At 44.4% G+C, this 15311-nt stretch overlaps 1 protein-coding gene across 2 annotated transcripts in view; it reads left to right on the top strand.

Annotated features, from left to right (window-relative positions):
- The window catches only part of LOC310789558 (NLR family CARD domain-containing protein 3-like), a 708349-nt gene extending 693377 nt beyond the window's left edge, over positions 1-14972 (top strand). For both annotated transcript variants that reach the window (XM_083651196.1, XM_083651197.1), the window contains one exon: positions 14253-14972. In XM_083651196.1, the coding sequence (XP_083507322.1) occupies positions 14253-14782 (530 nt within the window). In that variant the 3' untranslated portion in view covers positions 14783-14972. The remainder of the gene's footprint in view (positions 1-14252) is intronic.
- Positions 14973-15311: the final 339 nt, after the last annotated feature.

The raw sequence follows: 15311 nt of genomic DNA, 5'->3' as shown, positions 1-15311 counted from the left end.
CTGTGTGATTTCTCAAAGAGTACAAACGATAATTTAAAGCTGAGTTAAGATAAAGTCCTAAAAGTGCTGACTCGTTGAAAGTTTAAGTGGAGTGTTAAAGTATGAAGGAGCAGTTAGAGGTCAAAGAGGGCGTGGTTTCACATTGAACTCTGTTTAAAACCAACAGCAGTTTCCTCCAGAAGCTGTGAAGCGGTTTGTTCCAAACAGCCTGATCCCCCATCCAGCAGCTTTCATCAGATCAAATACAGCTCAAAGTGCTTCACACACACACACACACACACACACACACACACACACACACACACACACACACACACACACACACACACACACACACACACTAGGGTTTAATCCCGGGAAACGGGATTCCCGGGAAATGGCATCCAACCCATTTCCTGTTTTCTGGAAAATCAATGACGGGAAACCGGGAAAAAATGTTGTTGTATTTTTACATGCAGAACATATTGGAATAGGCCTATATTTAGAAATATGCAGACAGTTTACTTTCTTAAATGATGTAGCCTATGTTTTAAAATAACATGTAATATATTAGGCTACTGTAAGCATTGTAAAGTCATTAAATGATCACGATGTACATGTATAGACCTTATTCTCTAACCCTGGACAGCACCATATTGTTGACATACCGTCCTGCGCGCACACAGCGCTGCAGCTGACAACTAGTAACAGCCTTATTGTTGTTTCTGTTCCATTACAAAATAGTGATGCTAATGACACCAATAAAAACCCCACAGTTGTTATTTGTATGCTGCCGACGGCAGCCGTTAATGCCTGTAATAAATAAACAAAAGAACGAGGTGAACAGACTTTGCTGTGAGGAGCTGTTAGAAAGTTTCACCTGTCTCAACTAACTATCCACACCTCTCCTGTGCTGCTAACGTATCCTCAGTGTCGCTCCCTTCACGTCTGTGGACGGTAGAGATAGAAACAAACCACGGGGACTTTATTGCTGTCATTACTACAGCCATGCTTAACGCAGGTCACCATCCGAACACAATTGGAACGATACAGGTAACGCTAACAGCGGCTAACTTCCTATAAACGCTGCTCTTACATAGGCTGTCACTTTGAGAGCTGCTGCGTTATGTCAACAATATGGCGGCGGTGGGCGTGCCAGTACGTGAGTGACGTCAATCGAATAAGATCTATAGGCATTTCGGAGACATCAAAGTGAATCAATCAACCAACAATCAATCAATTTTCTATTTATATAGCGCCAAATAACGAGGTATTGCAGGCAGATTTTAATACTATCTTCTCTGACAACAATGCTATAGCCAGTCATTTGAAATTTGATATCCTTTGCAGAGTGGAATTAATTTCTGATTTTATTTCGGCGTGTTTTGGCCATGCGCCTTTGTGCGCTGTGCGCCGGTGGAACACAGACTCAAAGCTTATTGCACAACATAGCCTAATAAACACAAAGCCCACGATGTTTCTTTTCTTTTCTACACTTCTGACTTGCTTGAGGGGATTGTGTCATGACCGTTAATGCAGTAGCCTACGAGACGGCGATTGAGCACCGTGCAAACTTCACCAGCGGTGAAAACGACAATCAGCCCAGCCGTGCGTCCTCGGTTCGTGTGCCCCAGGTTGGGCAATGGGCATGATGGTCTGGTTGTAGGCGATGTCCGTGCACAGAGGGGTGGAGATAGTCTGATACAGCCGGGCTCCGGTATGCGGTATGGAGATGTCTGGGCACGGCTGGAAGACGAGCAGTGCAGCCGCCAGAGCGCAGCGCAGCAGCCCATATAAAAGCACACGTTGACAGGTATCAGACAGCATTGATGTTGTGCGTAAAAGAGCGTGAAAACAGGCTGATCGACGCGTTTACGGCTCCATTCCTTCCACGGCAGTTTCCACAACTCTCTAAGAAAATATTTAGCCTAGGCTACTACAGGATTTATTCATACGTCAATCCAGGCGATTGGTGAATTATATAAACCCTAACGGCACTATATAGCCTAATACCTATATAGGTGCAGCCTACTAAAAACAGCCTAAAAAGTTAGTTAAATTGTGATGTTTTGCCTTAGTTAATTAATATGAATGGCACCAAATAATACATTCGTCAGGTTGGGAACTAATAGGTATATTTCTCCTTGATGTATAAAAAAAAAGAAAAATGAATTCGGATTCCCGGGAAAGAGGTCTTAATTTCCCGTTTCCCGGTATGGCTCATTTTCGGGAAAAATATTAAACCCTAACACACACACACACACATAGACACACACACACACACACATAGACACACACACACACACATAGACACACACACACACATAGACACACACACACACATAGACACACACACACACACACATAGACACACACACACACATAGACACACACACACACACACACACACACACACACACACATAGACACACACACACACACACATAGACACACACACACACACACACACACACACACACACATAGACACACACACACACATAGACACACACACACACACATAGACACACACAGGGCCCAAAATTAGAGCCCGCCACCCGCCAGGCGGGCATATTTTAGCTTTGGCGAGTGACGATCAGGGGTCTGTCCGCCACGTGGCGAGTAATGTTTTCACCGTCGCACTTTGGTGTTGTGGCTTCTCCTCTCCTCTTATCTGCCTGCTGCTGTCTGAATTTCACAGAGGTGGGGGCTGAGCGCTCCTCTCTCTCTAACACTCTGACACACACACACACACACACACACACACACACACACACAGCAAAGTGTGCTGTGTGTGTGTGTGTGTGTGTGTGTGTGTGTGTGTGTGTGTGTGTCTGTGTGCTGAGCAAACACCGCTACACACGAATCAGCCACACTGCGTGTCTCTCAAACTCTCCTCCGCTCTCCTACATTCGTTGCAGTTGCGCCCTCACGAGTGGTCAAGCAGTTAACTAGTACTAGTGTACATGTATCCGTTGTGGTGTTTTGTCCCGTGTACTTCACCTACGGAGTCTTTCTCCTTCTGGTAACTTTACGTAGTTTTCAGCTGTATTGACTCTGCTTCACTTTCATGCACGCTGTCGCTCGACGGTCCTCTCTCCCCCCCTTCTCTCTCTCTCTCTCTCTCTCTCTCTCTCTCTCTCTCTCTCTCTCTCTCTCTCTCTCTCTCTCTCTCAACTGAAAACAATTAACCCCTTTGCTGCCTCCCAGGTGCAACAGTACCCTCACTCTCTCTCTCTCTCTCTCTCTGTTAGTATTGTATAGCTGTAGTTTTGTAGTTTAATGTTAGTATTAGCCTATTACTGTAAATGTACTACAATTTTGGTTGTCTTATAGTGTTGTGCTGTTGGTGTTATTAGCATTAGTGTTTGTCTTCAGATGAATTATTAGTATTAATGTTACTGTTAGTGATAGTAGATGTACGTATACGTGACACAAAAATGTGTTGTTTTTTTTGGCCGTTAAGAAATATGCTTGGCGTAGGGCTGGGCGATATGGCCTCTAAAGAATATTGCAATGTTTTTCGGCTATATCGCGATACACGATATATATCTCGATATTTTTGAAATCTCTCATAAATGCTCACTTTAACCCTTCAGGGTTATTTTCGGGAAAAATATTAAACCCTAACACACACACACACATAGACACACACACACACACACACACACACACACACACACACACACACACACACACATAGACAGTGCTTCACACAAGACATTATTCAAACCATAAGAAATAAGATCATAGAAAAGACAAACCATCTCACTCTGCCCATTGATTGAGACAATTATGCATGAGGAGATTCTGTTCCAACACACACACACACACACACACACACGCACACACACGCACACACACGCACACACACACGCACACGCACACACACACACACACACACGCACACACACGCACACACACACGCACACGCACACACATGCACACACACACACACACACACACACACAGACACACACGCACAACACATAGACACACACGCACAACAAATAGACACACACGCACACACACATGCCCACACATAGACACACACGCACACACACGCACAACACATAGACACATAGACACACACGCACACACACATGCCCACACATAGACACACACGCACACACACAGACACAGACACACACACATGCGCACACATAAACACACACACAGACACAGGCACACACACATGCGCACACATAGACACACACACATGCGTACACATAGAGCAGGGCTCGACATTAACGGATGCCCGGTTCCGGGCAACCCAAAAAATTGACAACCATTTCTTGGCCTTTGGTTGCCATAGTGGCAACCACGTTTTAACATGTAAAAAATGAGCACAGCAGCAAACAGCAAAATATGCACCAAATAAATATTTTTTAATACTTGAGTGACACGCTGACATTTTATTGCTGTTACAATGGGAACGATGTTGCTAATTACCAGAAGGAACCCAGTAGACACGTGCGGTGTGTTTACTCAGGTCAGACGCTGCGCGCACACCGGCTCAGCTGCAAGCATACGTTTGATATGGCCAAACAGATAGAAGTTGTCTGGCTGTGTGAAAGCCCCAACTAACGTTAACCTGGTGTGGTGTCAACATCACAAATGAACCAGCAAGAAAGATGATTCGACTGACAAATAACCAGATGAACCGCTTGCACGAAAAAACAATGGCATTTGAGAAAAAGAGGACAACCGTGTCAGGGGAAACACACCTACTCGTAAACTATGGACTATTTCAGAAGGAACAAACAGCGTGCTCCGAGACAACAGCCGTGGCTCAAAGGTGTACTTTCATTTGAGATTGGTGAATGTAGGAAGAAGAAGTAAGACCGCAGACTGTGTGGAATTTCCTGATTACAGCGGTAGGGGAGCCCCTTTATAGTTGTGCGTCGCGGCTAACTGCAAAGTATGCATATTAGATTTCTAATGTAACGAGGCGAAGTGCGTCTGAACTGCACGCTGAAAGTATTCCACGAGAAAACACCCGCGTGTCATACATACTGTACGCAGCCCATGAGATCGGGTTGGAGAGAGAGAGAGGGATTGCGGCGGGGACAGAGCGGGCGGGCCAAGGCCGCTTCTGGGCCTTTTGGGGCCATCGACATAAAAAGAGATATCATTCATATATATCTCAATGTTTGGGGCCCCATGCAAAATCTTAGAGTGGGGGCCCCAAACCACTGTCATCATAGTATCCCTGAATGAACATGAATGAGAGGCATAGGCTACTTCATTATAAATAACGCTTTTAATTAATAAATTAAGCACAATATGAACAATAACAGCTAAAAAATATATGAAAATGAAAGTTCACAAATATTAATTAAACAAATCCTTTCAGTGCAAATGCATTATAAAAACAAAAAATAACTAAGATTTGTTTAGAAAACAAAATTACACAAATGTATTATTATTATTATTATCATTATGTAACCTCCTCTTGCCCCCTGTAGGCTCTGACCAGCAGAGTCACATACACAGCAGTATCTAGAATGAGCTGGATGTTATACTGGCCTAAGTATATCATTTCAATAACAGGATCCTGAGTTTCTAGCTGTTGGTGTTGAGCTGGCTAGATCTCCTATTTATCAGTAAGAGTCAGTTCAGTAGCCTGTACTACGAAGCTATCTTAACAGACCCGCGATCTGTCACTTTGATCTGGTTTGACTGAACAGGATCAAAGCTATCTAGTTTAAGGATACTACGACGCTGGTTTTCTACTGGATAACTGAAGCTGGCTTTATCTGGGATCTGCCTGTGCACGCGCACGTTTTTCACTCGTGCACAGGCGCGCGTCCACGCGAAAGAGGTGCGCTAGCCAATCACATTATGAACAGCTGAGTTGATCCACGCCCAAACCCATTTCCACACCCATTTCCTCGTTCAATGAAAGCGCAGTGCATGATCAGAGTTTTAGCGGATATTTAAAGGTCCCAATTCGTGCAGCTGTAACCTCTTAAAAACGTGTGTCTCTGGTCCATAAAACATGATTCTGGATTAATCTGTCGAAAATATAGCAACCCCGTTTGTTGTGACGGAGTTCTCACTTCCTCATCTCGTCGCTTCCCAAGAATGGCCTGTTTCTATAATATATTCAGAACTAAAGCCCAATTTATGCTTCGTCTGCCGACACTTTTGAAACGGTCGCCGACAGAAATGAGAACTTGAGTCGACACTTTCAAGTGTCTGCGAGCAGTGTCTGCTACCTGGTGAAATGTCTAGTGTCGCTGACTACGTCATAGTATCGCGCAAGTCTGATTGGCTATATAGACGGCACGCGCTTCCTTGTTTTGGTTGGGGTCCACCCGCTAGTTTAAGCTCGATTGAAATGAATGAACGTGTTCCCGCTATTTTTATCAGCCTGTCCTTGATGTATGACTTCGTGAAAATCACAAAGAACGTTGTGACCAATTTCCCAGAGAGGGGAGGTGAGTTGTCTGGTTGTGTGCTGTTTATATGCGGCTGCAGCCAAGAACGTTACATCTTGCCTCCAAGGTGGTTTCACTGTGCATTTCGTTCCCTCTCTTCTCTTGGCTGTCTGCAGCTGCTTATAGCGTTCGAGTGTCACGTGACCGTTGAACCGAGGCGAACGTCTTCTGAAGTATAAATGCAACACCATGAGCGACACTTTCTTTTTCGTCTGCGACCATGTGCTGAGCGACACTTTCTAATAAGTATAAATTAAGCTTAACAGTTCCCATTGGCCGCTGAGGGAGAGCCCGCCCCAGGCTCCCAGCGGCCAATCAGATTAGCGTCTGTGGACCAGCACGCTAGGTTGCGAGTTATCGTTAACTTAACGGTACTACGCTAAAGAGGACATCTCAAAATGCCTAGACTTACCGAATGCACCTCTGCAGTTGCTGGATCACGTACAGTTGGCGTCGCTCCAGCTAGAAGTGTTAATTTTGTGGCTATAGACTAAATGGTGCAGGTAGCTTGTGTGAGAGAGACCCGCGCAGTATGCAGGAGGAAGCTAGTGACGTCCCAATTCCCCTCTGGGCAAACGAATGGGCAAACGAAGCGTTTGGGGGTGTGGCTTGGAGGAGACTGCAGGGGGACGCTGGATAGGGACAAATCCAACTGTGGCAGTTCTGAGCGTGTGACCACTCATTACAGGGAGGGCTGACAGCAGTATATATGCATTTACAAGTAAAAACAGCTTTTGCACGGAATGGGACCTTTAATGTATCCGCGATTTAATGTCAGAATGAAAATCCGCGTTGGATAGTCTGCTGAAGGGCTGTCTAAAGCAGCAGCTTGTATTCACATCAGTCATTTGATTTACTTTGATCAGCGATTTCTGTCTGATACAGCTGCATTGATACAGCAGCAACAAATGTAAATGTGTAATCTCAGTCTATACATTTCCACAATCTGTAAGCCTATTTAGACCATAGATTTAGAAACGCATGCTCAATGAATAATGATCTCTATCACTCATGTGTGTGGTTGCACTGATCGAATAATTCATATATAAAATAGCCTAGTATAAAGCCTAATAGCCTACTATAAAAGAGAAAACTGCTGAACTGAATTGAGACGATGCGGGCATAGTTATCATTGATAAAAACTAGCCTAGTTTTGCTCATATATTGGCATACAGCCTACAGGACACAGTTCCAGCTGAAAGATGCAAGAATAGCCTGCATATTTAGTATTGGGGCTATCCCATATTTATCCCATATCTATATTATATGTATAGGCTTTTCTGGCATGTAGCAGAATATCACCCTCACTCCATTTGAGGGTCCGTTCATGATATGCACCGCGGTGATTAATAGTGATCATATTTCTCCACGCATCGTTGAGCTGTTAAGACATAAAGTGGTAAGTAGGCTTAATTTAATTATGTAGCCTACAGAGCCACGAATGTTTTGCTTGTTCTATTCTCAGTTGACTGCAATCTATTTTTCATATGGCGATCTTATATGAATGGTGAGTGACTCCAGAGAGCCGATTATATGGGTCTCTCATGGATTTTGATCTTATCCTCTGAAGCTAACCTGGTTGCGACCAGGTTAGCTTTGCAGCGTCAGTTGCCATGGTGATTGAAAGTTAACTTGCTTTGTAGTACGGCTAAACCAGGTTTAAACTCAAACTTACTCGGATAAGGCATTAAACTAGCTTCGTAGTACAGGCTACAGGCTTGAATAAATGAATAATAGCGCGGTGCCTCCACTGTGGAATTACTCAACGCTATGAGCTAAATGTGTATTCCCCAGAAATAAAAGTAAGTATGTGTGTATCAGTATGTAAGTGTAAACCTAATAATAATAAATTGTTCAGGACAACAAGATAAAAAGGAATAACAAATATAAATGTATTTAGATTGTGTTGTATTGGTTTAACACACAATAAACACAAAATTCACAATACCAGGAATCTTAAAATAACAAAAAACGTTTCAAGTTTACCCAATAATAAGATAAAAGTTCCAAATGTACCTTGTGTTAATTTACCTTATAGTGCAAAAATACCCCAAAGAAAATATGTGGGCCACTCACGATCCAGCCACTTTAATCCTCTTCTCGCGATTTTGCGGCGTTATTTAAGCTGACTGTCCCTCACGCGGGTTCGAAAAGAGGGGAGTGGCTTTAGCTCAGGAGGTAGAGCGGGTCGGCCAATGACGCAAGGGTTGGCGGTTCGATCCCCGCTCCCTCCCAGCTGCTGTCGTTGTGTTTAACCCTCCTTGCTCCCGATGGTGTGTAGGCACCCTGCGTGGCAGCCTGCCGCCATTGGTGTATGAATGGGTGAATGTAGACTATCTACTGATTGTAAAGCTCTATATAAATGCAGGCCATTTACCATTTACCATTTCGAGCAGAAACGTCCGTCTTGATAGTAAGTTACGAGACTTGCACGTTATCACTTTAGTCATGAAAACAACAAAACGGCTCGGCTTGGCTTCACTTCAAACTGTAGAAAAGAGTTTCGGACTGCGACACGCACACGAGTCTCGACTGCACAGTAATATTTGTGCCAATACCTTGACGTATTTCAGTCAACAAATATTATTATCTCCAAACGTTAAACTTTGTTTTATACTGCACGCAGCTCAGTTCCCAAACGTCTTCACATGTGTCTCTCTCTGACCAGACTGGTGACAGCCTAGTATGCTTTCCGGATTCCTCCTAGCCCCACCCCAGTCATTTTTCATTGGCTTAGAGCACAGCAGCGCGATCCCCGATTGGCTTAGCAACATGTCACTCAACAAACAATAAGAACTTGGCGCAAATAGGAAAATGAACATTCACAAGAAAACAAGCATCACAGTGAATGTAGTTTCTCATTAAATTCACCCATACTGGAATAAAAACACTCTAATCACATTTCCCATAAGAAAGAAAACACTGTTATCACGTTTCTCATTTACCTATATTTCTGAGGTCTCTACAATTATTACTACTACACCCGGTGCGCGCACTGAATAGGCCTATTATACTATATACTATAGACTATTATACTTTTCTGTCACATCGTCATTATTAAGCCGGCTTATCAGAATCAGAATCAGAATCACTTTTATTGCCACAGTATGCAAGTTACATACGAGGAATTTGTCTTAGTGTCTGTATGCAGCATAGTGGTCACATCAATATACAGAGATAAGAAGTGGGAAGATAACTAAAGACAATCACAAAGTTGCAAGTGTAATCAAATCGAGTAAATATATACAATATGTACATGAGTGGTGAAGTGTTCTGTGGATGATAAATATGAATTTACGTTGGATTTACATGAATTTACAGTCGGAGTTAAATAGAGTTTACATTGAATGTACATGAAATTTACAGGCTAAGTTAAATAGGCATTAATGTGCAGGGAATTTACATGAATTTACAGTCCCAGTTAAACAGGCATTAAATTAGATATGAGTTTCAGTTTTATGGGGGGGGGTTCAGTTGAGTTTAGGAGGAGGTAGTGAGTTTGTGTGTGTGTGTGTGTGTGTGTGTGTGTGTGTGTGTGTGTGTGTGTGTGTGTGTGTGTGTGTGTGTGTGTGTGTGGGGGGGGGGGGGGGTTGTTAGTGAGGTCCTTGGTGGAAGGGGTTTCCGGGCCTTGTTGGTGAGGCTGATGGCGGTTGGGAAGAAGCTGGTCTTGTGACGGGTGGTTCTGGTCTTGGCAGACCTCAGTCTCTTGCCGTGGGGGAGAGTGTCTTAAAGAGTTTGTGGCCAGGGTGGGAGGGGTCGGCCATGATCTTGCGAGACCGCTTCAGTGTCCTGGCTGCATGCAGGTCCTGGAGGGATGGCAGGTTGCATCCGATTATCTTCTCAGCACAGCGGATGATGCGCTGAAGTCTGTTAGTGTCTTTGAGAGTGGCAGCAGCATACCAGACGGTGATGGAGGAGGTGAGGATGGACTCAACGATGGAGGTGTAGAAGTGCACCATCGTGGCCTTTGGCACTTTGAATTTCTTCAGCTGCTGCACAAAGTACATCCTCTGCTGTGCCTTCTTGGTGAGAGCTCTGATGTTCAGCTCCCATTTTAGGTCCTGGCTGATGATGGTCCCCAGGAAGTGGAAGGACTCCACAGTGTTGACTGGGGAGTCACCCAGGGTGATGGGGGAAGGTGGGGCTTTGTTCCTCCTTATGACTGCATAGTATCATTATTACTCAAAATATAAGGCGACCAAAAATGGCAACCATATTTTTATTTGGGCAACCAAAAGCTCCTGCCAGGTTGCCACTCCGGCAACCACTTTTAAAAGTTAAGAGTTTAGGAGGAATGGCTGGAGAAACGCAGCTGCTGTATCTATATGGAGCGATTCCAACTTTCACTTTGGAAACAGGCGAGTTAAATTCACAGTTGAAGACTTGTACTCACTTTGGGTTGAAAACAGGAAAGAACGTGAAGTTTCTTCTTTGTCTTAAAAAGTTTTCACAACAACACAGCCGACACGCGTGGGGGACGCCCCGGCGACATTAAACAAGCGCCCCCTGTTCAGAGAAGCAGTAGAGCGGAGGAGGGGGAGGAGGAGGGGGAGTGGAGGCTTTCCTGAACTGAACTGGGTGCGCTTGTTTAATGCCGCCGGCGCGTCCCCCGCGCGTCACAGTAAGTGGACTTGGCCTCTTTTATTATTAAAACGGCACACATTTATTTCGAACAGATAATTAATCACGATGATCCGATGTAGAAGGCTCAGAGGTCGATGGGGGGTCGGCCAATCACGATGGTCGATGCCATCGTCCATCGTGCCAACCCTAGCGCACATACACACACAGAGACACGCACACACACGCACACATACAGAGCAGACACACACACACACACACACACACACACTAGGGGGGAGACACTGGCACCAAGTATTGATATTATATTAAAATATGCAGGATCTTGAAACTGATTCCCCCACAGCCATTTTGATAAACAGGGTCGTCGGGTTGTCAAAAATATTAATACTTAAATACTTACTCGACATTTTAAACGGATACAATACTCATTTTCTACACTATCAAGTTTATCGATACCAGCAGCACTTCCTCTGCCTCCTCCACGCACACACACACACACGCACACACACACACACACACACACACACACACACACACACACACACACACACACACACACACACACACACACACACACAGCAGCTGTTAGCTACATTAGCTAATCCCACTACTGCTGCTGTAACCACTTCACCAACAGTGAGTGACCAAATGTTTCACTTGTTAACCATGCAGTCGGAGTGACGCTCTTTCCACTAACATTTAGGCTTTGAAATGTGTTGATACATGGACCCTGCTTGTAGATTGCAGCTACATTGAAGGTGAAACACATTGCCGGTGGAGGTACCCGGATGTAGCAGACAAAGAGTATTGAAGGCAACAGACGAAGCCTGTTTTGTTGTTTTTTACAACAGCGCTCCCGCCTTGATGTTGCAGTGGAACCACTGAGGGGAACAACTCAGTCGTCAGTTCTTATCGATTTAACTTCTTTGGTGCAGAATTGTCGAAGTTATCCTGCTTTGCTACTCGATGATTTGACACAGACAGCAACCAGTCTGTACGTAAGCGAATCAGTGGGGATAGCAGAGCGTCCAGAGCCTAATGATGATTCATTTGGAATGGATTCATTGGGGTTGGTAAAGTTTAGGCTAAGAGGCACACTGATGGCAGTAACAAATAGCAGACACTGTGATATTTAGAAGTGAATCGTGGACATGCAGAGCTGCTGTTTGGGCTGTCTTGGGCTACACTCTGAGCATACTGGGGGCAGCAGCTCAGCTTGAGGGAGGCTTTGGAGGGAATTGTAGCCTCCATGAAACATGAAAGCTGGAACATCCCCACCCCCCACTAACTACTTAAGACAATTTCAAAATATATTGTGAATATATGCCATTGTTCTCTTGTTTTAATAATAACCAAAAAAAAGACTCTTAATGTGTAATTTTTCCTCCGTGGTATCGAAAATGGTATGAGTGAGTGAGTAAACTCTGAGTGAGTTCATGTCAATTCTGCTAGTAAATACATAATAGCTGCTTCTTGCCTTTTAGGGCTATTTATTTCTCTTCAGTTACACAGATATCGTGATGTATCGTAGGTTAAATTTGTACCCTGAATATATCGATTATCGTAGAATCGCTGTATCGTGATAATATCGTTATCGAGGGCCAAGTATCGTGACCGTATCGTATCGTGAGTTACTCCGTGATTCCCACCCCTAGCACACACACACACATACATGCGCTCGCGCATGCGCACATACACACACACAGACATGCACACACGCGCACACATACAGAGCAGACACACACGCACACACTCGCACACACTCACAGACACACATGCACGCGCACATATACACACACAGACATGCACACACTCGCACACGCACACACACAGACACACATGCACGCGCATGCGCACATACACACACACAGACATGCACACACGCGCACACATACAGAGCAGACACACACACAGACACACACACACACACACACACACACACACACACACACACAGCTCCTCTTCTGTCTCTATCTCAATAAAAAAAGAATAGATACAAAACTGCCCTTAATCTTAATCTTAATCCCCACCCGCAGACACGGCCAAATGTGCCTGTAAAGTTACACCAGGGCTCGAACCTGGAACACCCATGTTGGTAGGCAGGGATTCTACCACTGCACTACGTGGACGCCAACACATTTATTACCTTTTTGAGGTTGGTTTCCCTTTTATTTTGATTTAAATCAATAAATGAATATAAAATAAAATTAGCCAAAAAAATGAAACTGTTGAATCATAAAGAGTGAAGTTATTAACACGTTCACTGCCAACGACGTATTACTCCGTCAAAAAAAATCCAACGGTTCACTGCCAATGACGTATTACTCCGTCAAAAAAATGATTTTTTTTTTTTGACCGTGGGATGTGCATCTAACCCTTTTACATCTCTTATATAATTATTGGAACCACCGAACGTTTACAACCCATTCCACCGACCCACTAAGTGGCGACAGTGCTCTCCTGACTAGAGGAAGGCAAGCATTTTCATGAGAATGGCTTCCTCGAAGCCATTCTCATGAAAATGGATTGGCGAAAACGCTTTCGTTTTCGCGCTGATTGCTGGCAGTGCGGGATTGCAAATTTGCATAATAGATTACGGGTGGAACACACTTTGAAACACGCAGCATAAATATGACCAGAATCGCAAAAGCTTCATCAAAGCTCTCAACCAAAACTCCAAGAAGCGAGCGAGTCCATCCAGACTTCCTCAAAGAGCGGCCGCGCAGACAGGCACAGCAGCAGCAGCAGCAGCAGCAGCGAGCTTGTGACACGGCCGCTGCAGCCAAGAAGAACGCCCACGGAGGGAGGAGTTGGAAGCAGAGGGGGGTTTCCTGCTGTTATGGAGGAAATTACTGTTCAAAACTATTGTTTAGATGTCTGACGTCTTACTGATGCCAAAAATGAATGGTTAAAGTGACTGTTCTATCGAATTTCACAAAAAGCCGTTTATCTCTGAATAATTTTTCAGACGCTGAAACCATGCTGTATTCAACTGCTAATGCAGTAGACAGAGAAAGCACACATTCTATTAGTTCTTTTGAGATATTGTGTGTTCACAAAATCTTAGCAGAAAAGAATCCTCGGGTCTTGAAAGATGAGCCAGAATCCTCAAAAAAACCCTCTGGCAGAACCTACCTACAGTAAAAAAAAAACGGCTGGCAGTGAATGTGTTAATAGAATAATGATCAACACAACAGGTGTGTTAGATGAGAAGCTGCTGTTGTATTGAGTCTTGTTGTCTCATCAGATGCCTGTGAACTCACACTGGACCCAAACACAGCACACAGAGAGCTCCTCCTGTCTGAAGACAACAGAAAGGTGACGAGGGGGAGAGAGGAGCAGCCATATCCTGATCACCCAGAGAGATTTGACTCTGAGCCTCAGCTGCTGTGTAGAGATGGTCTGACTGGTCGCTGTTACTGGGAGGTGGAGAGGAAAGGAGTGGTTCATATAGGAGTGACTTACAGAGAAATCAGCAGGATATTAGCGGGTGATGACTGTGTGCTTGGAATGAATGAAAAGTCCTGGAGTCTGAGGTGCACTGATAACAGTTACACTGCCTGGCACAATAACACAGACATACCTCTCCCCTCCTCTGTCTCTAACAGAGTCGCAGTGTATCTTGACTGGCCTGCTGGCTCTCTGTCCTTCTACAACGTTTCCTACAAACTGATTCATCTCCACACGTTCAACTCTAGCTTCACTGAACCTCTGTACCCTGGGTTTAATTTGGGCTGGTCTGATGGTAACTCAGTGTCTCTGTGTCAGATAGAGTGAGAGAGAAACACACTGTGACCAAACACAGCTGCTGACATGATGCTTCACTCTGTACAGGTTCAAATATCTTTCTTTTGATCTTTGTTATATTTGGTATTTGATTCATCTCATCGTTCCAAGCTGAACATTTTGATGTTTTCTAGAACCGTTTCCCAGAGTTACATGTTAAATAAACACGGTTTTATCTGTTTACAAACCTGTTTTGTAATAAATGTGTTGACATTGTTCACCCTGTGTGTGTGTGTGTGTGTGTGTGTGTGTGTGTGTGTGTGTGTGTGTGTGTGTGTGTGTGTCCGTCCAATATGTGGTATTAGTAAACAAAATGAATAGCCTACTATCCACCCTAACACTCACTGTGTGTGCATGTGTGTGCGTGCATGCACGTGCACACGTGTGGTGTGTGTGTGTGTGTGCATGTGTGTGCGCACAATAGAGCACACACACACACACACACACACACACACACACACACTGAGGACAGACATGACTTTTAAAATGGGAAGAGAAGGTGAGTAGATTTTGCTTTGGG

Source organism: Poromitra crassiceps (genome assembly GCF_964638095.1).
Source record: "Poromitra crassiceps genome assembly, chromosome: 14".
In the NCBI taxonomy this organism is placed as follows: Eukaryota; Metazoa; Chordata; class Actinopteri; order Beryciformes; family Melamphaidae; genus Poromitra; species Poromitra crassiceps.
The sequence above is the reverse complement of the archived record's forward strand: the minus strand, read 5'-3'. Positions and strand labels throughout refer to the sequence as shown.